Here is a 26,628-nt window from a genome sequence, read left to right on the forward strand (position 1 = left end):
GATGTGGCCACTGGCAGAGTGGGAGTCCCTGATGAGAGGGGCCGGGTGGGGGCACTGGGGGTGATGGTGCCAGGGAGAACCTCTTCTCCTGTTGTCAGAACTGGTTCTCCTTGAAGGGGAGTAGGAATGATTCAGGTATAGAAGGCAGGGAAGAGCATTCTTCGCTGCAGGAACAGCTTTTGCAAATAAAGATCCAGGGAGGAGAGCTTAGGCTGGGAGTAGCTGGACTAGGGAGATGTTTGGGGCAGTTCCTCACTTAGGAGGAGCCTTAGCAGGGTTTGGAGCTTGTCAAGCCCTGTGTTTTAGGACTCTCTCTGGCTGCAGTGTGGAGTAACTGGGGGCAGGAAGCACAGAGGGAAAGGAGGGGCAGAGAGGGTCACTGATACTGCTCAGGGCTCCAAAGAGTGGCCTGCTGACGTTCAGCGCCATACCAGAATTGGCCACCAGAGGACACTGTGAATCAGCAAGCTGTGGAGGCCTCTGCGGATATCAGGCATTGCAGCTGGCACAGCTGTGCATGTGGATAGTGTCTGCGAATGTACTTGAGCCTGTGTGGCTACTCAACGTGCATGTACACTCTCGTGCACCCTGCTGTGTTTATGCTTGTTGTGTGCACGTGTATTTTGGGTGTGTGGACTTACACGGGTGTGAAAGAGGGGTTGGGACTGTGCAAAGGCCTGTGAATGAGCATATGCAAGAATGCATGTAGCTGAGAACAGGGGCCCCATCATCTCCCACTACTCCAGCTGTACTGTTATTCCCCTATAAGCCATTCACTTCAGGGCCTCTGCACATGATGTTCCCTCTGCCTGGAATGTCTACCCCAGACATCCTCATGACTCCTCCCTCATGTCTGTGCTTACATGTTATCATCCAGTGAGGCTTTTCCTGACCTTCCTCTCTAAAATTACAGCCCCCATCCCTAGACACGGTCCATGTCCCCATCCCTCGTTTCCCCAGGAGAACTTATCATCCTGTAACAGACTATAATTTCACTTAGGCATTTTGCTTGTCTTGCTTGCCCACCAAGCTGTCACCTCCTGAAGGCAGGGAGTTGTATCTTGTTTAGTGCTGTGCCCTCCATGCTAGGCACAGTAAGTGTTCAATAAATAGTTGTTGAATGAATGAATGAGCTTCCCAGATCCTTCAGACCATTCTATCTCCAGCCCTCTGTCACCTCAGGTCCTGCCCACCTCAGCTCACACCCACATCATGACTTCAGTCATACCCCTTTTCACCTGTGACTCAGTTTCCCTGAGTTTACAGAGAGGGGTGTTTGGGATCTTTCTTCTAGGAGTCAGGGTAAGAGGTAGCCTGTTGTGACCCTGTCAAATGTACCTTCTAGTTTCTGAGTGGTTATGGAGTTCCCCAGTCTCACCGTGCTACTTAGAGGCAGAGAGAGGCCAACAGATGTTGCTGCAAACAGCTAGGAAGAGAAAAAGAAGCTCTCCAGTAGTACTCCCTACCCCAGCAGCAATGCAGCTCTGCACCCCAGCATGGCTCTCATGTGTGGCCTCTTTCATACCTCCAAACCTTTCCAGGGAGACTTTCTTGCTTCTCTACCTGACAAGCTCCTACTGATCCTTAAAGGTCCAGTATCAAAGTCACCTCCTCTGAGGAGCCTTCCGTAACCTCACCCAGGTGGAGTCTGGAACTCTTGCTCATGCATCTATTTATAGCACCCCACACAAGTTTTGTGATTCTTGGATCTGTCTGTCAGACTCTCCAACTAACCCTGTCAACTCCTCCAACTGGAGGGCCTTGTCTGAGTCATATGGGCACCTAGGAGACTGGCATGGGACTAGAGTCATTTCATTAATGTTTATGGCATGTGTTTCATCCTTCCTTTGTTCATTCTTCAAATATTTATTAGGCACCTACTATGCGGGAGGACCTGAGCTATGCATCAGGAATGCAGCAGAGAATGAGTTTGCAAGATTTCTGCCCAGGAGGGACCAACAATCTAGAGGGTAAAAACAGTAAATAAGAAAGGCATTGGAGGGATGAGTGCTGTACAGAGAATTAAAACCTGAGGCATGACTAGGAAGGACTCTTAGGGGAGTTCATTTAAGAGGTAGCCTGTAGGATGAAAGGGAACCAGCCCCAGGAATCATGGAGGGAGGGTAGCGGGGAAAGATGTTCTAGGCAGAGGGAATAGCAAGGGCAAAGGCCCTGAGGCAGGACCAGTATAGGTATGTTCAAGGGGCAGCACTAAGACCCCTGAACAGAGCAAGGAGCAGAAAAGGTGAGAAAGAACATGGGAAGAACAGAAGTCTGAGTGGTCAGCAGGGCCTGAACCCTGAAAACCCACTGGGCCAGGCTTGCAGTCTTGGTAGGGAGGTAGCTGCTGCTGGGTGCCCATTTTATAGATGGATAGCCTCAGGTCTTGAAGGGAAATGACTGGCCCAAGGTCACATGGCCCATTTGGGACAGAATGCTCTGGGCCACTCCAGATACCTAGGAGTGGTAAAGAGAGTGTGGCTTCCTGTAGGAGGTGGCCCACAGTGTGTGTACAAATATTTCCTGGGCATCTAGTGAGTGCTAGGCCTTGAGCCAGGCACTTCCAACCCTGAGCTCATAGACTGATTTCAAAGAGACCTCATTGTCTCCATGGAAAACACATAGAACTGTTCAGTGATTTCTAGTAAGTGGCAGAGTTGACATTCAAATCTATACCTGAGCCCATAGCTCATGACTTTCTACCTACTGCTTAGAAAGGGTGAACAAGAGATGCAGGAAGAGAATAATGATAATTATAAGCTCTCCCCATCCCCCCTTTATCTCATCTGGCCCTCCCCGTCACTGTGTAGGTGGGGCCCTGCAGGGATCACCCCTGTTTTACTAATGCGCAAGCAGATGTCAGCTCCCTGCTCCAAGAGTTTCTAGCAGGTGGTGGAATCTGCCTCCATAACAAGAGGTCCCTGCCAAACCACACCATCATGCTTGCCTGGAGGCAAGGGGCTGCCCCTTGACTTTTGTCAGGTACTTCCTGGCCTTGCGAGCCCATGGCTTCCAACCGACTCTCCTGATCCCAGCACCAGATTAGTCAGTGGCTCTTGAAATCCACCAAGGCTCCATGTGGGAGCAGAAGGGAAGACTGACTGATCTGGCCATTATACAGATGAGCAGATTGAGGCCCCAGGGGGAGAGGAGAGCTTGCTGACTGGAGTAAAATGCATTGAAATGCTATCTTACTCCTTCCAAGACTCAGTTTCATCATATGCAGAACGGGGGACAGTAACGACAAAACCATTAAAGCTCATTTGCGGGCTTCACATTCACCACTGTATCTCCAGAGTTGATTGGGCCTGATGCACCGTGGACGCTCAGTGGATGTTAGGTGAAGCAGGGAATATGCGCATGCTGAGTATTGTGCTAAACCTTTTCCAACGTTCAGTCAACAAACACTGTCCACGAAAACCCGGGTCTGTTCTCATCAGCAGAGCCAGGAGACAGGGCTTTTACAGTCCCTCTTTTACAGAAGCAAAAACTCAGGCTCGGGGGTTACCTGACTTGCCCAAGGTCACCGCTAGAAAGTAGCCAAGTCGGTATTTGAACCCTGATCTCACCCCGGGGCGCACTTTTAACCCCTCCGCAGCACCCTACCTTCCGGGTTCCCAGGGCCGCTGCTGGGCCACTCTAGGGTATCTGGGTTTTTCTTACAAGATTACTCACCCCGGGCGGGCCCACAAAGCGCACTGGCGGGGAATAGCGGGCTGGGCAGAGTGGGGGGTGGGGTGGGGGGAGGTGCAGGGGCCGGGCCTAAAGCCTGACAGGCGAGAGGCGGGCTCCGCAGGTCTGGAGGAGTGGGCCGGGATTGCGTCTTGACAGGCAGTGTGAAGGACACGGCTCAAGCCTAGAAAGGGGAGGAGCCTGACTGGGCTTGGGTTTCCCGGTTGGCGGGCTTGACAGACAGTGAGAGGAGCCGGATTCTGGGCCTGCAGAGGGCGAGGCTTGTGCTTGACAGGCAGGGTCAGGCAGGCGTTTGATAGGCAGGGGACGGGCCCTGGAGACTGGCAGGCCAATCGGCACGCGGGGTCGGGGCCTGCGCCAGCGCCATCCGACCCAGGCTCCCGCGGTGCTTCACAGTCTGGCTCCGGCGCCGCCCGTCGCGGTCTCGGTTCTGCTCAGCCCGCCTCTGCTCCTGCTCGGCGTCCGGGCTCCCTGTCCGCAGCCATGAACGCTCTCCTCCCGAGTCGAGCCCGCTGTCTTCTAGATTAGTCCCCGCTGCCGTCCCTGGACCGCCTGCACCATGGAGTCGCCCGCCTCGAGCCAGCCTGCCAGCATACCCCAGTCCAAAGGTAGGAGCGACCCGCCGTGACTGCGGCTCGACCCCCGCGCCCAATCTGGGCCCAGGCTGCGAATCCTGACCTTTGCGTGAACCTACCCCAGCCCGTTCCGGACCCAGGTAGCACCCTGGCCAAGAAACCCACCCTATTCGGATCCGGGTCCCAGCCTGGGACCTCACCCGGATTCCCGATTTAGGCCTTGGAACTGCACCCAGGCCTGAACTCTGGCTAGGATCTCGTTGTGATCACCCTGCGCCAGGTCAGGAACCTCACTCTGACCTTCTCATTTAGGACAGGAACTCTCCCAATATTGGGTTCCTCAGCTGGACCCAGGTGGGATTCACTCTGATCCTGCACCCTTCCACACCCGGGTCGCAGGGCTGTGACCATGCTGGGATTTGACTGACTCTCTGTTTGGGCCCCAGCGGTGCTCTGCTGCTGGGGACCTCATTGTAACCTACTCACCCTCCCCCGTGGGTTGCCCTGGTTACACTCTAGCTCAGAACTCCCTGTCCTCTCCCCCAACTCTCCCCATCCTTGTAGGCCCCACATTGCCCTATCCCTGGCTGTCCTGCGTTCCATCCTGCAGCTCTGTCCCCTGGGAACTTCTCTTGGCCTCTAACCCCACCCTAATGCACAGCCCCCTCTCCATGGGTTCCTTCTTGTCATGACTTGCATGCTTCTCTCCGCACTTGGGGACCTCACCCTGCCGCCCCTACCCCAGTGTTCCCAGAGTTGATTGCTACCAGGCCTGTCCTTGCTGTCTGTGGGTCCCGGGCCAGCTGCCAGCCCAGGGTGCTGGCTGTGTAATGGGCTTACACTTGTCTTCTCCAAGTATCTGGCCTTCCTGGAAATTTTTGTGAGGTGGCAGCTGCGGTGGCAGCAGGATTTGTCATGCGGAGGGGAAGGATGAGGCTTGGAGGGTGGAAGGGGGATTTTTTGCAGGAAGAGGAAAGGATGTTTTTGGCATGTTGGTGTCTCAGCAGGCTGGATTGTGTGAGAGATTTCCAAATCGGACATAGCTGTAACGAATGAGCTGCCTCACCCCAACAGCAGGAGTGTCACTGGTCCTCAGTTTCCTTATCTGTAAAATGGGAGTCATCACATCTATCTTCTGTGGACTCGAATATAATGTGAGACAGTGACTACTAAAGAGTTTTAAGCAAGCATAGGTGATGAGGCGAAGACCTCAGCATGGTGCCTGGTGCATAGTAGGTGCTTAGGAAGGGATGGTTGCTCTGCAGGCCTGTTATTGTTACCATTTTTCTTTCTGGAAAGGGCTCAGCCACGTGGGGTCAGGGCCTTGCCTCTGCTTGGGTTGCAGCTGCAGAGTTAGGGGGGAGGTAACAGCTGGTATTTAGTGGGTCCCTAATTAGGGGTTGTTCCTCTCTCTTTTTCTCTGGAGGGACCCAGGCAGTAGGAGGGTATGTGGGATTCTGTGGTGGCTGTGAGCCAGGGCCCAGCTAGCTGGTGGGCAGGGCAGTTACGTCTTACATAAGTGGGAGGTCGGATCCCTGACCATTGCCCAACCACTGTGAGTAACTCAGGAGGCACTTGATGGGGGGAGGTGGCTGGGGAGAACTTGTACTGCACAGACCTTGTAGAGCTTGAGAACCAGGAAATCATAAGCTCTACTCTGGAGAAGTGGGAAATCAGACACTTCTTTTCTCAAGCTTAGGGTCGAGGCCTGGCTTGGTTAGTGCAGTGGAACTTAGGGCAGATCCCTCAGTCTCTCTGGGCCACAGTGTTTTCATGGGTGGAAGGAAGAGATTGGAAGCAATCTTTGTTGTCAAAGGTCCTTTCAGCTCTTCCAGGCAGGGAATGCCTCATCAAAATAAAAGTTTAAGTTGCAGGATTGTGAAGGGAGAGGGGGCATGGATGCGAAAGGAAAAAACATTTTGAGGAGACAACTGCTTGGTCCCCCTATGCTCTGTGACTCGAATTCTGGCATTGCCCTCTCTGAGCCTCTCTGCAGAGAAAGGACCAGGATGAATTTCCAGTTTGTGAGTTCAGGTAACAGATAATGTTGGATGGGTTGGATGGAGGGTTAGGGGCCTCCCCAAGGCCCAGAGACTCTGTCAGCCTCTTTGGAGTCTGTGAAAGGATATGGTGGCAGAGCCACAATGCCCCCTCAGCAAACATTCCGAGAGCTCCTACCTACCAAGCTTTTTTTTTCCCCATGTACCATGAACTCTTTATTTATTCCTCACAGCCCCATTTACAGATGAGGAAACTGAGGCTCAGGTATTTAGTGCCTTGCCTGAGGTCACACAGCTGTGACAGATGGAGCTAGGGTTCTACCTAGGACTGTGTGTCTCCAAAGACCTCACCAGTGTACCTCTATTCCTGTGCTGGATGCTTGAGCTGAGCTGGTGGGGCACTCCCCTCCTCCCATTACACCTACATCCAGTAGGTATCTCCTCTAGTCCATGCCCAGCCTGAAGGACAGACTAAGCTAGAGGTGATGCCTCTCATGTGCACAGCCCTTTTACAGTTGGTACATTTTATACTCACTGCAGCCCCACCCATTTGACAGATGGCAAAACCAAGGTCAGACTAGGGTAGGGGGGTGGCTGGACCGAATTCACAGAGCTGGGTGCTCACCAGTGCTCTCCCCATCCTGGGCACAGGGCCCCAGAGTTGTGCTCCTCTCTGATTCCTAAGAGGAATTTGAACAAAGCAGGGTATGGTTTACATTTGACCTTAAGAGAACTTTATGTTTGAACTTCTTGCCTTGCAGTGGGTACCCTGCCTCATCCTCCATGCCACCGGCCTGAGGAGTTTTCTGTGAGTGCTCTAGGCCCCAGGCCCCAGAGCCCTACTTGCTTTCCCTGGCCTTCTTGCCTATGTGCCATCTTTGGCTAGGATCAGAGGCTAAGGGCAGCTGGCACTGGGGCCAGGAGGTTGCGGTGGGGGGCACATTTGGTCTGCATGGTCTAGGTCTGCTGCCTCAAGCCACATTTGTCTTTGGGGGCACCACATGTATCCTGTCACTGCTCCTGCTTCACTGTGACTGCTGCCCATGTGGGCACTTTATGGTTGATCTTTATGCTGCTCTCAGGAGCCAGATAGGACACTGAGGCTGAAAAGAGCACTGTCTGTGTCCTGGCTTTGCTGGCCATGGCTGATGCCCTGCCTCCATACCCCCCACCTGTCCTGTTCCTTCCCAGCTGTTGGAGGGTGGCACCTTGGGGACTTCCCCCACCCCTGGCATGACGCACAGGAAATTATCAGCCAGCCTGTAGCTTGGGGCCTGAAGGGATCAGAGTTCTCAGTTGTCTGTGTGTGGAGAGAGCCAGGGCAGCAGAAGGTTTCCGGTGGGTGACTCAGCCGGCACTGGTGCTGACTCACCTGCTGGGCATGTCAGCCAGCTGGCTCCTGCTGCTTAAAGGGGTTATGGCCTGCTGGCTGGTGGGTGAGAAAGGAACTGCGAGCTCTGGCCTCACAGGCCATCATATGGCCCTGAGTTGGGCGCTGGAAGTGGTCCCCTTCCTACACCTCAGACTGGGCTGGGACCCCCGGGTAGGCCCTCCTGTGCCTGTATCCACCTCACCCAGGAACTTCCTCTGTTAGGCAAGGGCCCTGCTTCCTCTTGCTTGAAGAGCAGGAGCAGGTGGTGGTGGCTGTTCACTGTCCTTGGCACAGGGGCTCCTCAGGCTCATATGTGCTGTTGGGGGTTCTGGGAGGCTGAGGAGCATAGGTGGTGCAGTATTGGCCTGTGCTTGGGAAGACAGGGGTGGAAAGCTGAAGACTGCATTCTCATTCCAGCTTAGTCCCTTTTGCTGTGTGACGTGGGACAAGTCATGTGTATGGTACATTCACTGCACTCTCAATGATTTCAGTCCCCTGGATGTGGCTCACCTTTTGGATGAGAGGCCTCGGTTTCCTTATCTGAAGAATTGGAATGGGGACCCCACCTGCCTGTCTTGCTGGCAGCCACAGGGATGGATGTAGACAAACTCATTCCACTCTTGCTAAGTGTCAGGTACTCGGCACAGCAAGACTGCCCTCTGCCCATGAAGAACCTGGCGAGACAGGAAGTGGGGGCAGAGCTTGAGCTTGAGGGGTGGGAGTGGATGGGCCTGCATTCAAATTCTGACTCGCTCACTGCTTTGAAACTTCCTTACATGCCCTCTCTGACCCTAAGTCTCCTCTTCTGTAAAGTGGGAGTACATACCCCTCCCTTGCAGGGTGGTAGTAAAGACCGGAGATAGTGTTTGTCAAACAAATGCATCTGTTATTATTTTCTTATTGCTATGGTCATGGCGGTTGTTCATCGGTGGATGAATAAACAGGACTGGGACCTCTGATGATGGACTTGTAAGCTCTGTGACATGAGGATTCTCTGGCTGCAGGGTCCTATAATGCTAGCCAGAATGTACCAGACTCTTTACCCACTGGTCCCCAAGCTGGAGCTAGGGGCTCCCATTGCCTCTTGGGCCTTCCTGCAGAGGGCCCATGGGGAACAAAGAGGACTGGGTGCTACAGGTCTGCATCTCCCGAAGTATGGGGAGGTGTGAAATGAGGAATCAGGAGGATGGAGCCTCCTAGGCAAGCCCCTCAGTTGGTAGAACTTCATGCATGCCAGGCCTGGTGTGGCTGCAGGGATTTAGGGGTGAATGAAGCGTACCCTGACTCAAAGAGCTCCACTTGGGGAACAGAAGGAAGCCTTGGCAATAGTGGTTCTAACAGTCCAGACCCAAGGCTAGGTGTGCCAGTGGACAGCAGGTTTGACCTGAGGGATGTAGGGCCTTAGCAACCATGGGCAAATCTCAGGAGGGGTACCTTGTCACCATCTGGTCCCAGAGGAAGAACACTGGAGAGCAGCACAGAAGATGCCACACAGAGAGCCCCATCCGGCCAGACAGGGTGATGAGACAGGCCTGTGGAGCTCCCAGTGGTGGGGCTTGTAGCCTCTTGGCATTGCCCACATAAGTCAGGCCTGCTCGCCCAGCTGCTTCTGTCAGTGCTTCCCCCCAGCAGTGGCCATGGAAACCCCAAAAAGTTTCATGTAAAGGGCACGAAGAGCAGACAGGCCTGGGCGGTGGCAGTGGCAGCCTGGTAGGCCCCTGTGCAGCTCACAGACACCAAGTTGGGGCCAGAAACCAAGTCCAGAGAGGGTCACCAGCCCCACCCTGAAGCAGCTTTCCTCCCCACCACCCTTGGTTCTGGGTACCGGTTTCTGTCACCTTCTCCCTGCCTTGAGTGTCTCTCTCTGGGCTGTCATGACTAAGCTGGCATCCCAGGGCCTGCGCTGGCTTCTCTGCCCCTTTCCCACTGGCACCTTGCCCTGTAGTGGCTCTGTACCAACCTTCCTGCCATGTCTGGATGATGCCTGCATCCTGCTGTGCTGACATCTCCTGGCTGAGCCCCACCCTGGCAGGTGGGCTTTCTATTCCTTTTTAATTTTTTAATTGTAAATATATCTCAAACACCAAAAGAATGTATAGAATGTATCTCTATATTTTAAAGAATAAAAATGAAGTGAATTCTGTGTATCCAATACTCAGTTAAAGAAATGAAACATTACTGTGTCCCTGAAGTCCCCCTGGAATCGATCGCATCTCCCTAACAACTGTCTTGACTTCTTGTATTAGTCATTTCTTTATTATTATTTTATTTATTTAATTTAAATATTTTTTGAAATTATTTTTTGAGAATTTTTATACAAGTTTATTTGAGCCAAACTGACAACATATGCCAGGGAGTAAGATCTCAAATGCTCCCTTTTTATTTTTTTAAATAAAACTTAAATAACTTACAAGTGGTATGTTTAAGCTCACTGTCCTACAGAATCCCTACCATGGCCAGCGTTCATGCCATGGTACATGGGGCTAACACTGATCTGTGGTGGTAGGGAGACTCTAGAGCCAGCCAGTTCGGTTTTGGACTGTTTCCGCTACACACAAGCTGTGTAGCCTCAGTTTCCTCATCTGTATCGTGGGGATGATACTAGCACCTAAATTGCAGGGTTGCTATGAGGATTCAGTGGGTTAATATATGGAAGTAGTAAGTACAGGGGCTGGTTCAGAGTTTGTGTATATGAGTGTTTGCAGCTGTTTTTGTTGTGGCTTTAGGTCAGGGGTTCGCAACGCCTGGGCCACAGACCAATACCGGTCCGTGGCCTGTTAGGAACTGGGCTGCGCAGCAGGAGCTGAGTGGCGGGTGAGCGAGTAAAGTTTCATCTGTATTTGCAGCCACTCTCCAGCGCTAGCATTACTACCTCAGCTCCACCTCAGATCATCAGGCATTAGATTCTCATAGGAGCACTGGTCCCTGGTGCCAAAAAGGTTGGACACTGCTGCTATAGGTGAATTTTAAATTCCCAAGGCCAAATTGCATAATGCTCTGCCAGTGCAGCTGTACTGACAGCTCTGACTTTCTTCACCTACATCACTGTGTTAATGACACCAGCTTCGGAGGTTTGTCCTAAGGATTGCCAGTAGATGTGAAGTGACAAGCAAAGGGTCTTGGATGTTAGTGGAGGTGTTTGAGCACAGTTAGTAAGTAAATAGGGAGCTGAGGAGCATTGCTATGAACCCAGTAAGTAGGTGTGCTTCATCAGTGTTGGTGGTCCGTGGCTGCTGAGGCTTGGATGAAAGGACTGCCCAAGACTTCTGTGGGTGTAGGGGCTGGAGAATGTTTCCTGCCTTCTTTATTCTTTTGCATGTCTGTGACTTAGCCTTCTGGTCTACCCTAAACCCTCCTACTATACTGGCACAGCTTGCCCACCACAAATTACCTGGGGCAGACCCTAGGATGGTGTGGTTGGACCCTTGATAGTTGAGCCTGAGAGGACTTCCAGGTGGGAGGGGCTGGTTCTAGGCCCAGCTCTGCCTCCACTTCCTTTGTGACCTCCTGAGCCTCAGTGTTCTCATCTGACCCAAGGGAGAAAAAATACCCACTTCTCAGGCTGCTGTTGAGGGTAAGAAGCAATGAGACCTGTCAAGTCTAGGGATATGATAGGTGCCCAATCAGTGCTGAATTTGCACTTGAGCTATGTATTAGTGTTTTTACCACCAAGAATAACTTTTAGGTTTTTCTCCCCCATTGACTCCATGTTTTGTAAGATTTTGTTTTGATACTAATGATAATAAAAAGAAGAATGACATTTGTTAAGGAAAGGTACCTCTGCAGTTTTGCCTGAGCAGGAGCATGGGGCGCATCAGTGCTCCTGGGTGGGCTGGGGTGGCCTGGATGATCTCATACTGGCTCCACATGGAGACCTGTGGGAACGCATTCCACAAGCCCAAGTACCAGGAGGGCCCCATTTCCCTTAGGCTCTGAGACGGTTGGGTGGCACTCACGGAACATCCCTCTTCCGTCACAACCGTTTGAAGCCTAGAACTTGGGCTCTACAGTCTAGGGACCCTTACCTTTGGTGGCTCACCGTGTCAACTGAGGGCTCATTCTGCTATTTGGGGGCTCACCCTGCCACCTGGGGACCCACCCTGTCCTCTAGGGGCTCACCTTGCAGTCTGAGGACCCACCTAACTGGAGACCTTTGGGCCAGGGCAGCCACAAATCCAACCTGCTCTGTGCCACGCATTTTATGTGCAAGATCTCATTTACCCCTCATGGTTACCCAGCAATATGCATGTGTTTCTATGAGTTTTATGAGTATGTAGGCCTAGAGTAGGGGAGTGACCTACCCGAGGTCACACAGCTCTATCCTGGGAGCTTGGCTTACTGAACCCTGACCTGTGCTCATTCTCTCCTGGAGATCAATGTCACTGTACTCCCCACAATATCAAGGGAGAAAACTGAGGCTCAGAGAGATGTGGCTTACGCATGGTCACACAGTAAGTAGTTCAAGTGTCCTGATGTGAGAGCCTGTCCTTCCTCACTTATTTTCTGTTGGCCTCTGCCGGAGTGGCTTGGGGGATGCTTTCATGGCTGCAGCTGAGGTGTGAGGAGCTAAGATCTGGTGGCCCCAAGAGAAGCACTGTCCTAGGAGCTGGGGGCCTGAGTTCGAGTCCTGGCTTTGCTGCTGCCCTGACGTGTGACCCTGGGCTTGCCCCAGGCCTCTGGTCCAGTATCTTCACTGGACAGTCTCTGAGGCACCATCCAGTTCTGAGCAGGTGCTGCTGCTAGGAGCCCCTGGGAGGGGATGCCAGTGAGCCTGGCTGCCCGCTTTAGATGGAGGAGGACACCGAGTCCCATATCCACAGCAGCCCAGGACACAGGGTTTAAATAGGGCTTCTTCCTTTATACTATTTTATTTAAATTACTTACATTTCAGTAGCTGGTACTGCATGTGATTAGGAATCTTAAAGGTAGAAAAAGGCAGTTTCTTGCTTCTCCTGATGTCCTCTGTGAAGAAACCAGTGTTTTTCCTCTGTCACAAATTTTGCTCTGCCCCTTCTGCTCTAATGTGCCCTGGGACTTGACTCCCTGTCACCACATAGAGAGTGCTTGCCCTGCTGTCCTGCCGAGGGGTTCACTAGACTCTTGCCACTTCTTCATTCTAGAGCTTTCCATAGCTGCCTCATCTCCAAGTCAGTCTCAGCTTAAATCCCACCACCGAGAAGACCCCGTGCCCTGCTTCCTTTCTCTTCAAGAGCTTTTAGCATGCTTGAAATTCTGTGTAAGCATTGCATACACTGGCTTTGTTTGTTAGTTCATTGTTTTGTGGCCAGATGTTTTTTTAGGGCTGGATTTATTTTTTTTGGACTGGATTAGGTTGTAGGGGCCGAGTGTGCATTGTGGGTTATGGAGTAGCATCTCTGGCCTCTACCCACTAGATGCCAGTAGCATCCCTCAAGTTGTGACAATCAGAATGTTCACAGACATTGCCGACATTGCCACATGTCTGTGGTTGGAGCATAGTCTGAGGAGTCTAGATCCCCTGTCTGCTCATTGCAGAAGAGTGGGTGCCATGAGGTGGACAGGCACAGAATCCTCCCTATGTGCTTTGCAGATGAGAAAGGCTCTGAGAGGTGGAGGGACAAGGAGGGAGCCAAGGGACAAGGAGGCCAGGACCTGGCCACCACACAGCTGGGAGGAAAGAGGGCAGGGCCAAGGGGTTGAGCACTCCCCATGGCCCAGCCTATTGTTCACCTGTGGGTAGGGTACAGATAGTGCCTGTGGCAGGTGCCAGGCTTGGCACGTATAGGCATTCAGTAAATGAGAGAGCCTTTCTCCTCTTCCAGGACTTTGGGAAAAGGGTGCTACAGCGCTGGGGACACAGATGACTGGGGAAGAAAAGTCTGTCCTTGCTCCTTGCCAATACTTGACTGTGGCAGCCCCTGAAAGCTCCATAGAGGCCTCTTTGAGGGAGAGATACCATGGGGCAGGGACTCTGGCTCCAGACAGGCGTGGGCCTGATTGCTTGTCCTTAATGCTCCTGCTTAATGGCTCTGAGCCTCAATGGTCCTCTCTGTGAACTAGGTGCTCTGAGTACCTCAACCTGGTGGGGCTGGTGTGACAACTGCAGTAAGTGGAGGTAATGAATGTCAAATGCTGGTCACAGGCTTTGGCTTGTCAAAGCCAATAAACATTAGCTATCCAGATGAGTCTCCTGCCCACCAAAAAGCCTGCCCCTTCCCTTCTTGGAGCCTCAGTTTATGTACCTGTTTAATGGGAGTTGATTGTCCTAGTTGATCTCTCTCTAAGGGACTCCCACAGGATAGAGGTGATCAGCTGAGTGGGGCAAAGCCTGGGAAGGGGCATGGGAAGCTTCCAGATATATGGCTTCCTACATCGCCATTGGCGATGTGTGATACTTTAACTGATGGACATGGACACTTGGGGCCCAGGACTTCTCCAGTGGAATCAGAAATCACAAGAAGCACTCTAAATACTTAAAAGTAGGGGGTGAGAATAATAAATTGGGAGTATTGCTTTTGTTTTTATCAGAAACCATAGGACTGAATGGGACATAGTGTGGGGGCTCCCTTTGTGAGAGTGGAGGGCTTCGCAGGGTGTTGTGAGGGGTTGTTCTACCCCAGCCTCTCGTTCCCCATGATAGATCCTGAGAGAGAGTGGCGCAGACCAGTCTATTACAAATCTCCCCAAAGCCCTGGGGGAGGAGTGGCAGCAGGGGTTAAGGAAGCCTCTCTCTCAGGGTCTCTGTTGATGTTTGGTCATTGGAGCCAAACAGACCTATCTTCATGTCTACTTTTTACTAGACACTCACTATATGACCTCCATCAAGTCATCTCTCCTCTCCGAACCCCTTGGTACAACAGACACAAGAAAACACTTCCCTCATGGGGCGGCTGAGAGTATTAACAGAGTGACCATCTGGGGCTGAGGGCCTGGTGTTATCTTGGGTATGTCAGGTTTCAAGATGGCTTAGTCTAATTTTCCATGTGTCAGACACTACTAAGGCATGGCACTGATAACCTCATTGTTAATGCACCTGATAACCCTGAGAAATTGGTCCATTATCCCAATTTCACAGTTGAGGCCATGATGCCCACATAGGTTAAGTCACTTGCCTGAGGGCACACAGCTAGGGAGTGGCTGAAATGCGATTTAAGCTCAGGCTGCCTGGCTCTAGAGTAAGTGTTCATAAACATTTGCTAGCTGCTTCTCAGAGTGCTGAATTGAGAAGAGACAGGGAAGAAGCCAGCTGGACACAAGGAGAGCCAGTAACAAGGGGGCTTAGCTGGAGCAATTGGGAGAGCCTCTCTCAGTAGGTAAAAGGTGAGAATCATATACAAACTGGGATGAAGTTGCAGGGAAGGCCATTCTAAACAGAGGGCACAGAATGTGCAAAAGCACTGAGGTGGGAAAGAAGATAGCTTATTCAAGGAATAATGAGTGGGAGGAGATGAAGGCAAGGATGATGCAATGGTGGGAGTTGTGTCTGAGTCTGGGGCACTGCTCTTTTACTGTCTGTGTATCTCAGGTCAGTGGTTAATTCCTTATTCCTTGCCTGTGGCACTGTTGGGAGACTAGTGCAGGACATAGAGATGCCTGGCTCTGTGCCTTCTTGTGCTGGGGGCCCTGTAATCTGAGGCTAGCGGGCTTGTTGTGGTTTGCTGGTAGTGGCCTGTGAACCTCTGTTTGTTGTGGTGACAGTTGCTGCAGTGGGCCCATACCTGGGTGCCCTTGGGCTGCCTGACTATCTGGGCCCAGTGCTGACATCTATGGCAGACAGTGGTACCAGCTAACAGGCCGTGGCCTGTTTCTGGGCTGTCTCCGTGGTGGCCTCACCCATTTTCTCCCACAGCTGGCATGGCTGTCCCACGGAGCCCATGTTACTCTAGACTGAGGTCTAGTGACTCTGAAAGGCAGGGGGGTGAAAAGGCCAGGACCACACTCCTCTCACTCACCCGGCCCATGTGCTCAACGCAGCCTCTGTCTATCCAGGCCCATGAGAAAGGCAGATGGGAGCGTACCTTCACTGAGCACCTTGGGCCTCTTCACATGGTCCTCACCCACCTGGCCTGGCTACAGTGTGGAAGCTCCCTTGACAGATGGGAAAACTGAGGCTTGGTGAGGGGGAACATATCTTATGAATGGATCACAGGGCAGGAGGTGGGTGTGCAGGCTAGAGCCAGGGGATGGTGCAAATGAGGCCAGGAGCAGAGTAGTGTGGGAAGGGTGTGGCTATGAGCCCCAGCAGAACCCTGAGTGTGTTAACTTTTCACATAAAATAGTTTACTTTCTATTTACGAAAAGCATCAAGTCAAGAATAAAAGGTACCCATAATTCTGATTACTTAAGATGAAAATTTTTACCTCTGTGGAGAGGCTGATAATAACCATGGTGGCCATTTTTGGTCCATTGCAGCAAGGGTCCCCAACCCCTGGGCTGCACAGCAGGAGGTGAGTGGTGGGCTAGTGAGTGAAGCGTCATCTATACTTGCCACTGCTCCCCAGCACTAGCATCACCGCCTCAGCTCCACTTCAGATCATCAGGCATTAAATTCTCATAGGAACACTGGTCCCTAGTGCTAAAAATGTTGGGGGCTGCTGCATTACAGGATCACATACAGTGTGCCAAACTCTGTGCTGAGTGCTCCACAGATGAGACCTTGTCTTATCAGCCAGGCAGGTGGGCATTTCTTTGAGGTCCTGTTTTGCAGATTGGGAACCTGAAGTGCAGAGAGGAAGGTACTGTGCTGGGTATCAGCTAGGGTGCATAGCTGGGCTTCCTTGGGCAGCCATATGCCAAATGCATGATAGCAACACCAGCCTGGCCAGCGGCCTCCACAAGCTTCTGGGCAACCCAGGGCCCATGTCCTTACCCCAGAGATTGGTGTAGACTTAGTCTGATTCTGAGAGAGCACAGAAGTGGCCTTGGGAATTGATGGCCCTGTATGCCTTGGCTTTTCTCTGTTTTCTTCTTGCTGTGTGGAATGTGCTGGGCCCCGGGAAACCTGGCAAAACCTCTGGGTTCCTGGTCAGCATGAGATACCACAGTGATTCCTGTGGGGTGTGTAGCAGGCCTATCCCTCCGGCCACAAAGAGAAGCTTCCTGCAGGAGGTGATGCTGTGAGCCACTTGACTTGGCTTCTTGGGGTCTCCGAGTCAACAAATCCAGGCGTGCCTTCCTGGCCAGACCCCTGACTAATTGTGCAGCAACTTCACCTCTGAGCCTCAGTTTCCCCAAGTAAAATGAGGCTAAGATCTTTTCCCTTAGGGTTGTGGAGCATCTGCCATGCGTATTGGGAAGGGCCATGCGTGTGACTGACAGGTTACTGCCTTGATGGATGAAAGCTTTGGAGTGAGACTTACCCAGCCCCTGACAACCAGCCCTATTACCTCTTCTGTAAAATGGGATGAAAATGCCTCACGTGGGAGGTCATGATTAGGTGACTGGTGCATCCCAGTGCCAGGGGAGCCGATGGTGGATACCCGATGAATACAGCTGCTTCTGCTGCTGTTATTAATACTATTTGTTGAAACTGTTGTTTCTTGAGGCCTCCGGGTCAGGCCCTGGACAGGTGCAGTAGCTTTGATGCAGGCTGAGTGCTGTTCTAAGTGCTTTACTCAATAAAGCTACAAAAATAGGTGCTGTTTTTATCCCTGTTGCAAGGATAAATATACTGAGGCTTAGAGAGGTGTGAGGAATTGCCTGAGGTCACCCAGACTGTAAGGGGCAAAGGTAGGATTTGAACTTGGGGCAGAGAGAGCCCATGCTTTTGGCCTGGCATTAGGGTGTCCCTGGGGTGACTTCTGTGGAGAAGCTGCGGGTACCTGCTGTTCTCTGCTCACTCACCTCAGTGCAGACACTGGGAACCTATCCCCACTGGGGTTGTTCTGTTTCCTGGAGGTTTATCTGTTCTGAGGACAGCCTGGACCGGGCTTCATATTCCTAGTTGGCAGTAATAGCCCCACCCCATCACTTGACAGTGGTGCCAGGCAGCCTGCCTGCTGGGCCCATGCCAAGTTCACAGATGAGGCACTGAAGTCACACAGTGAGGCATGACAGAAGTTGAATATGAACTCCGTTCAGAGGTGGCTTTAGGGCTGGGGTCTCCTCGTACTCCCTGCACACCCATAAGTGGTGGCAGAGCCTTGGGTGGTTCTTAGTTCTCTGGTGGCCAGAGTGCGTCAGCAGTGGTGGTGTGGGTTGGGTTGGGAGGGCAGAGCAGGTTGCTGGGCCATGAAAGGAAGCAGGAAAGACTCTCCTGCCGGAGCAGGGATGTGAGCTTCACCGTTTCTGCTGTGAGTGGGTTGGGAAGTCATAGTTGTGTCCCAGCTCTGCCACCCATGTGCTCAGTGACCTAGGCAACTCCCCTTCTCTGGAAAATGAAGCCCCTGAGAGCAGGGGCTGCGGACTCAATCAAGCGCATCTTGCTCCTTACTGATGGGCTCCCTGATGTCTCCAAATCTTACTTTTCTTGCTTTTCTGAGATGATGCTGTGCCTTCTTCTAAAGGTGGCCCTAATGAAAGCTCCCATTGCCATGCCAGCCTCATCTGTGTCCAGTACTCCATCATACTGAGCCTTCTTTAGCACTGGCCACATGCCGAACACCTGGCCACATGCATCTAGGTCTAGAGGTGTGGAGCTCAGCCACACTGGGGCTCTGAAGAGCCAAGCCCCTCACCCATCCTCAGGAGTGAGGGTAAAGGAGGAATTGCCTCAGGACTCGAGCCCACCTGGTACCCTAAAAGGGGAGCCAGCTTCCTGGGGTGCCTTTGAAGGGAACAGCAAAGGTAAGAACTATTGTGGTGGGAGAAAAATGGGCACCAGGTTTTAGCCAGGGATTCCCCAGCTTGTGTCCTTCCAAGCCTCTCGGCCACCCCTGAGGTGGGCATTTGTGTTCTAAGGTTACATATGTGAAAATTGAGGCTCAGAGGTGGTGTGGGCAGTAGAGCTGGGACCTGAAAGGAGCACTGTCTGCCTCAGGAACCCCCACCAAGGTTAGCATCACAGTAGGGGAGGGCGTCTGTAACAGTTTGCTAAGGCTGCCAGAACTAAGTATTACAGACCGGGAGGCTTCACAGAAACTTACTGTCTTATTGTCTCTCCCTTTTAGGAAAATCTAAGAGGAAGAAGGATTTACGAATATCCTGTGTGTCCAAGCCACCTGTGCCCAACCCTACGTGAGTCTGCCTCAGTTTCTTCCCTGGCTCAGCCTGTTGTGGCTTCCTTGAGGGGGCCCAGTGGAGCAAGTGGTGGGGGAGTGTGTCGTAGGCAATGCCTCTAGTCATGGGGCTTACAGGCATCATGCATTTGTTCTGTGCCCCTTCTTGCCCCATCTCAGAGATGGGAAATTGAGGCACCTTGTGCCTGGCATAGCAGATGCTCAGTGACTGAGCTGAGGTGCCTTGAGGAGCACCGTCTTCTGGGGACAGGACTTGCCCCATGCCAGGCTGGTTTGCTCCTTCTCTCAGGGGAAGGATGTAGGTGTCTCTGAGGCTCACAGGGTTGCTTTCTTCTGATAGGCCACCCCGGAACCTGGACTCCCGGACCTTCATCACCATTGGAGATAGGGTAGGTGCTGGCTGCAGCCTGGGGCATGGCCTTTACGTCTCTCAGCCTTGGTCTCTTCATCTGACGGTGGGCCCTAGTTGACCCCGTAGGACCACTGGGAGGTGGCTGTGGGTGTTGGACAGATCTAGGCTTTGGAAAGGAGTTTTGCTCACAGGATCCTAACTGTGTGACCCTGGGCCTCCCACTCTCTAACCCTCTCATCTGGGATGGGGACATTGGCCTCCCTCGTGGGGCCCTGGTGAGTTTCTTGACCTCAGAGTTTGGGTTGTAGGACCACCTGGGGGAATAGTGTGTGGAAAAGAAGACTCCTGGCTGTACCCTTAGGACCAGAGCCTGGGAACCTGCATTTCATATGCACCTCTGATGGCTTGGGCAGCAGGGACTGAGAATTCTAGCTTAGGGACCAGGCTAAACCCACCGGACATGCTGAGGGGCTCCAGACAGAGATCTCACTCTGAAGGCCCCTTCTTAGCTGATAGCCCCTCTAGGCTTATTTTTCATCCCTGATACTTGTCACTATTTGATGTCCAGTTCATCTACTACTTCCTTTTTTGTCTGCCTCCCACAATGGAGAGCAAGAGAGAAAGTAGGAAGCCCAGGGCCACACTGCTCACTGTGTGGGCAAGACCTTTGTTTTGTTCTCTCTGTGTCCCCAGTGCCTAAAATAGGTGCTTAGTAAATACTGGTTGAATGAATGATTCAGTCTACCCACCTGAGTAGGGGGCAAGAGGGAAAGGCCATCTCTTAAGTTCTGTGCGTCTGCCGGGGGCATTTCACAGGCTGTCTTACTTAAACCTCACAACAGCCCTTGAATATTGGTGCCGTGTCTGTTTTATAGAGGGTGATGTGAAGCTTAGAGAGAGTAAGTGACTTGTCCTAGGTCAAATGGCAGGATTTGAGGTTGGTGCAGGATTTGAGCCCATACCTAACCGACTGGCTGTCTTCTCTTTCCACTGCTCCAGCTGTCTCCAATGAATGAGGTGTGAGAGCCAGTTCTTTACTTTTGGCCACCAACTCTCTCTCTTTTCTGTCCCCCAAGAACTTTGAGGTGGAGGCTGATGACCTGGTGACCATCTCGGAACTGGGACGTGGAGCCTATGGGGTGGTAGAGAAGGTGCGGCATGCCCAGAGCGGCACCATCATGGCTGTAAAGGTAAGCAGGGTCCCACTCTGCCAGGGAGCCCTGGGCCAGGGGATACCCGGGAGGTGTGGGGGCTGAGACGGCCTATGGGTACCCCTCAGAGCTCCTGGCCCTTGTGTAAGCGATGGTAAAGTACTTGTCCCCTGCCACACGGCTCCTTAACTGTAGCCCTCTCACCTGCAGCGGATCCGGGCCACTGTCAACACACAGGAGCAGAAGCGTCTGCTCATGGACTTGGACGTCAACATGCGTACAGTCGACTGCTTCTATACCGTCACCTTCTATGGAGCCCTCTTCAGAGAGGTGCGGCCTTGGTGGGAGGGTGGGAGGTGGGTGCTAGGCTGGGGACTGTCCTGACCTTCCGTCTGCACATCTGCCCCCTTCCATTCAGCCTCAGTTTCCTCATCTTTGAAATGAGGCCAGTAATTGTACCCACCTCACACAGTTGACACGAAGATGAAATGATGTAGCCTAGGGCCTGGCACAAGGTTGTGTGCCACAAGGTTGTGTGACTACCTGCCTTACTAGCATCCTGGCCTGCAGGGTGGGGCTCCAAGCAGAGGTAGCCATGGAAGTGTTCAAGGATTCTATTCTGGGTCTACAGGAATTACTGGATGGGGGGTGAGAGAGGAATCAGTGACATCAAGGGAGCGTGGCCTGTGGAGCTAGAGGGATGGGCTGTTGCTGGGTGGTGTGAAGGGATGGTATGGGGTGTGAACAGAGACCAGGAACCTGGGTTAGATGTGCTGGGTTTACAATGGTGATTTGCCACCTAGAGTTCAGGACTGAGATCAGGGCTCCTCTTGCCCGGCCTCACTCTGAGCACTTACTGGGTCTCTGAACTTACTGGTGTGGCAGACTCAGTGCCTCACTGGATCTACTTGTCTGATTGGCTAAGCACCCACTGCATTTCAGGTTCAGGCTCTCTATCCCCTTGCCACTTAGGGGGACAGACACATACCCAGGAGTCTCACCACACATGGGTTCAGAGCTGGCAGGGAGGCCCAGGAGCCTGTGGATGCCCCCAAGGAGGTGCTGTACCCAGCCTTCCCAGAAGGCTGTGCTGAAGGATACACAGGAGTTTGCTGAGGGACCAGGGGCAGGGAAGGCAAGGCATTGCAGGTGGAGTAGGGAACCATCCACCAGGGTCAGAGCTGGGACAAGCTATGTGTGTTGGGGGCAATAAGAGCTGAAGCAGGAGGGGTCTACAGGGCTAGGTCATGGAGCTGAGCTGCAGCCAGCCTGTGAAAGTCCCCATTGGAGGGACACATCAGGTATTTTAGTCACTTCTCTTTCATAATTGCCATGGAATTAGGGATCAGATAGGAGGACCCAGTGTGTGGACCCAGCAGTATAGGCAAGCCTGGAAGGTGGAGAAGCAGGCAGGTCGAGAGATTTTGGGAGGCAGGGTGGGAGAAGCTGGGAACTCAATAAATCTCTGTGGACTGAAGGACGGGAGATGTGTCTGCTGGAGGCCTGGCTGATACTAGCACCAGGGCAGGCAGTTCAGGCACAGGTGCAGCCCTAGGCAGGCCTGGGCTGACTTCTGGGCATCTACCCACAGGGAGATGTATGGATCTGCATGGAGCTCATGGACACATCCTTGGATAAGTTCTACCGGAAGGTGCTTGATAAAAACATGACGATTCCAGAGGACATTCTTGGGGAGATTGCTGTGTCTGTAAGTGGCCTGGGTGGGGTCTGGAGTTCCAGATACATAGCCAGATGCACCAGCCCTGCCCCAGCAGGCACAAAGCCCAGTCTTTTGTATTTTGGAGAGAGCTGGGTCCCACTATGGCCCTGAACCTGGGCTACTGCCCACCAGGGGCTCAACCCTGGACCAGAGCCTTCTTGCTTGATCAAGACTTTAGAGCCTGGGGCTCTGGGAGACATACAGATTGGCAGCTTCTGGTTCTCTAGGCTTTTATGTGCAACTTCCAAGCTTCCTAGACCATTTTACAAAAGGACTTAGTAGTTACAACTTCCTCATGCTGAAAGGGCTCTCAGTCAGCTCAAAGAGGTACAAGTTAAGTTGAGGGAAAGGTTAGCATCCAAAATGTGTGCCTTTTGAGGATGAACATTACTAGAGGAGGGCAGCAATCTTGGGCTTGAACATCCCGGCAGCCAAAGCAAAAAAAAAAAATGGGTATACTGGTGGTTCTCAGTCTTGACTGCATCTGGGACCGTTTAAAATATACCGATGCATGAGTAATGACTCAGGATCTTTGGGTTAATTGCCTGGGCTCCTCCACCATGTCTCCCTTAGGGGAATAGCTCAAGCATGTAGTCTACTGACTGTTGACAGAGGGGAGAGGAGCCAGAGAGGCTGCAGAAGGGCTGGATTTTACCCAAGAACCTTGTAGGGAGTGTTGATGGTCTCCTTGCGGGGGGATGGCGGGGGGTTGTCAGAAGCCTGAGACTCTTCAGGGGTCTCCCGTACATCTTTCCCTGGTAAAGGCATGGGCCCAAGGCCCTGGCTTACTCCAGTGGGTGGGAGAAAAGCTGGAGGCCAGGTTTGTTTGCACCAAGGTTGTCAGGCCACCAGGGCAAGTATTAGGATGTGGGCAGGAGCCTGGGTTAATGAGAGGCTGGGTGTGTAAGTAGGTGAGGGAGACAGATGGACACAGACAGGGACATCTTACTGCTTTGTATTATTGATGTAACTGTAAGTAACAACAGTTCTGTTTCTCTCTTCCTCTCTATCTTGCATACAAGATTGTGAGGGCACTGGAGCATCTGCACAGCAAGCTGTCCGTGATCCACAGAGGTCAGTACCCGATGTCGACCATTAGGGAGAGTCTCACAGGCTACTCACATGCATGGTCTTGCCCAGTCCTGCAAGGCAGGTGGTTCTCTTCCCTTTTTCAAGATGAGCCAACTGAGGCTCAGAGAGGTGATAGGTAGGAATGTGCCTGCTGGGGTTGGGAGTTGAGCTTACTTCCCAGTCTAGGCCACTCTCCACTTTGCCAAGCCATTTTCCTTGGCCCCCACCCCAGAACCAGTCCCACCTTCCAGGTACCTCCCCTTAGGTTTGCTGGCACTCAGAATAAGGACTAGATGGACCTTTGCCCTGGAAAGTCTGGTTGTTTTGGGCATATCGTTTATATATTGTGAAGTGCACAGATCTGTAGTTACTGTTCGATAAATCTGTTCAGAGTTTACACCCATGTAACTTGCATCCCTCTGGCAAGATACAGTATATTTCTACTCTTTATTCCACCCCCAAAAGTTCTCTTGTCCCTTCCTGGCTGGTCCTTGCCCACCCCTATCCCCTCATACTCCTTGTCTGATTTTTCCCACAGTAGATTAGTTTTTCTTGTTCTTGAACTTCATATAAATATGCTCACATGCACATGCCCTCTGTCTAGCCTCTTTCACTTGGCCTAATGTTTCTGAGATCCACCTGGGTTGCTATAGTTTCTAAGTTAATTAGATTAAGCCCCCTTTGGCCACTCAGTGGCCATCCCAGCCCCCGCCCGTAGCTCACCACTGTTGACAGTTCAGTATGGAACCTGCCACTCCTTTTTCTGTGCATTTCTGTCCTTATGCACTTCCCCATAGAAAGCACATGCGATATATGTGTGTTGTGTATGTGCGTTTACTGGAAGATTCCTCGCTGTGCACCCTGCAGCCTTGAGTTGTGGGGTGGGCTTCATGTTCTCATGCAGACCCACCTTCTGTGTTTTAGCTGCTGCCCTGTGCTTCCTGTGTGGACACTTGGGTGGTTCCCAGGGCTCACCCGGTCAGTGATGACCCACTCATCCCGCCCTAGCCTGGGAGGACCCCAGAGCTAGAGGTTGTGCTGGGAAGTGGAAGTCGAGTTCTGGCTGTGAGGTCCATCTGGACCTTGTATCCAAAGTGCTAATGATGGGCACCAAGATGCCATCCTGACTTCCTTCCTCACTCATGGCCAGTGGCTGGGGCATGTCCATGCTTTACTGCCATCAGCCTCTCAGAGGCTCCGTCCCTCATCCGCTCCCTGGGCCCTGGCAGCAACTGCCCTTTAGGTGGTTGGGGTATGGGAAGAGCCTACTGCCCTTTAGCCATGGCTCCCAGGTCCGAAAAGGCGTGTTCTGTCCTTGGCAGATGTGAAGCCATCTAATGTCCTCATCAACAAGGAGGGCCATGTGAAGATGTGCGATTTTGGGATCAGCGGCTACTTGGTGGATTCTGTGGCCAAGACGATGGATGCTGGCTGCAAGCCCTATATGGCTGTGAGTGATCCCTTGCCACCCCAAATCCTGGGCCATGGTTGAGGGTCAGGAGAGGATGTGCCTGGGAGATAACTGTCAGGTTGCATCCTCTGTCTATCAGGGATGGTGCCTCTCCTAGACCCCGCATTTCCTGCCATAGAGGGGATGCCCTGCTGCCCAGCCTGCCAGGCAGTCCCTCTTAGCTCTGTTATTAACTGTGCCCTGAAGTGCCCATTTGGATAAGTTTCATGGACACTCACGTGTAGGTGATTCGTGGGATCTGTGCAGATCTCACCCCTCCCCTGGTGTCCTGAAGGTGCTCCTCTCAACCCCCAGGTAGAGGTACCTTTGAGGCAAAGTTTGGACCTTCACTATGAGACTCTAGCCCTTGCTGGCCTCAGTTTTCTCCTCTGTCCCATGGAGAGTGGGATAGGATGAGTACTGACCGCCTCAGTTTCAGGTTGGGGAGGCAAGACCTGAGGGGACTTGGGTGCCCCCTATCCTGGTCTTTCCCCATGGGGTGGGTGTTCATGCCTCACTGGTCCCTCTTTCAGCCTGAGAGAATCAACCCGGAGCTGAACCAGAAGGGCTACAACGTCAAGTCTGATGTCTGGAGCCTCGGAATCACCATGGTAACACATGGCTGGGGCTGGGTCCAGCCCTGGCTGATTGGGTGGAGCCGGGGTGGGGCTGTGCCCAGTCAGTGAGCTTTTGGAGGGTCCATAAAATAGTTTAGGCCCTGGAAAAAAAGTGTTGGCTTCACTATCTGAGAAGAAAATGCACCATATGGAATTACAGTGTATTGAATGAAATGTCTACAGGTGACATTAAGCCCTTCCCTAGTGGTAAGGAAAGTTCTCAACAGTGTGTGATTACTCATCTGTTGGATTTTCCCCAGAGCTTGTGGTGCTTGTCGAGAAATTACAGCTAATCCCAAATTAAGTGAGGTCCTAGTACAAAAATAATTTTAAAAGCAAAATGGTAAAAGTCTTAACAATTTTTTTATAGCAAGAAGTATGTTGCCTGTGGGGTCCTGGTGCATTTCCTTGAGTGGGGTAGGGTGGGATGGGTTGGTTCTGTCTTGGGACTGTGGGGACTTGGGTCAGGTGGGGGCAGACACCCCGCCCTTGGCTGAGCTGGAGTGGCTGCATCTGAGGTCAAGGAGTAGGCCTGGATTCATGTGGCTCTTGTTTTTCAAGAACTGCCCAGGCTCAGGTGTGGGTCAAGGGTTAGTTATTTATAGGAAGCCCACTTTGGCACCGTGTGGAGCATGGGCTGGAGGGACAGGAAAAGACTATGATGCTAATTCCCCTGCCGGGGAGGAGTTAGTTGTGCATGAGACCTGGGTATGTCAAAAACGTTACCATCATGGTAGCTGTAGCATGCATGAGTCAGTCCAGCTGACACACTGGCCTGAGTAGTTGTTACTCTCCACCCCCGATTCAAACCACTGGAACTAACGGGGTGTGTATTTGTCCTTGATGTTTATGTAGTGCCAGCACCCTCCCAGCCCAGTCCCTCTGGTTTCCTGGTATTGGGGACGGGGTTTAGTCAATAATCAAAATCAGTCAGTGCAATATATGGTGCAAAGGAGTGTGGAGAGGAGTACAGTGAGGTAGGGGGAGTGACTGCGGGGCAGCGGGAGCAGAGCAGCACAAGGCTCTTCGTGGGACGGGGAGAGGGGCCCACGGGGGCCTGGGGGCAGAGGCCCAAGTTGGAGGCATGCCTAGCGTGAGCTTGGGGTCCAGATCCATGGGGAGGTTAGAGGTCAACGGAGGTGTTTTGGATTTTACCGATGTTGCAATTATCATAGTAATCCTTGTTGTTATTGTGTGACTGTAGCTTTATAACCTACGTTTGTTCACAGTGACTGGGAAAGGATCAAAATCATTTTGCCAGAGATGCAGAGCTGAGTGATACCTTCAGTTTTCCTTAATACTGCTGACATATCATTTTCCAATTAAACTTTTCTTCTTTTTGAAGAAGAGAGGAATATTCACAGTCTAAAGATGGATATACCTGCAGATAAAAGTTGTCTAACCACTCAGTTAAAAAATAAGGCCAAGTTCTTTCTATATTTACAGGCTACACACAGCTGGTTGGATGTTA

The 26,628-nt window shown here is 52.2% G+C and overlaps 1 protein-coding gene across 2 annotated transcripts in view; it reads left to right on the forward strand.

The window, feature by feature from the left end:
• Positions 1-4,046: 4,046 nt before the first annotated feature.
• Positions 4,047-26,628, forward strand: part of MAP2K3 (mitogen-activated protein kinase kinase 3) — a 31,301-nt gene continuing 8,719 nt past the window's right edge. Inside the window, exons 1-9 of one of the 2 annotated variants that reach the window (XM_039847627.1) lie at positions 4,052-4,301; positions 18,728-18,794; positions 19,137-19,185; positions 20,225-20,338; positions 20,510-20,629; positions 21,891-22,007; positions 23,042-23,093; positions 24,413-24,540; positions 25,074-25,151. In XM_039847627.1, coding sequence (XP_039703561.1) covers positions 4,253-4,301; positions 18,728-18,794; positions 19,137-19,185; positions 20,225-20,338; positions 20,510-20,629; positions 21,891-22,007; positions 23,042-23,093; positions 24,413-24,540; positions 25,074-25,151 — 774 coding nt within the window. In that variant the 5' untranslated portion in view covers positions 4,052-4,252. Of the gene's footprint in view, positions 4,302-18,727; positions 18,795-19,136; positions 19,186-20,224; positions 20,339-20,509; positions 20,630-21,890; positions 22,008-23,041; positions 23,094-24,412; positions 24,541-25,073; positions 25,152-26,628 lie in introns of both variants that reach the window. The other variant, XM_039847628.1, reaches the window with a different exon arrangement.

Source organism: Pteropus medius, unplaced genomic scaffold, assembly GCF_902729225.1.
Source record: "Pteropus medius unplaced genomic scaffold, Ma_sr-lr_union100, whole genome shotgun sequence".
Taxonomy (NCBI): Eukaryota; Metazoa; Chordata; class Mammalia; order Chiroptera; family Pteropodidae; genus Pteropus; species Pteropus medius.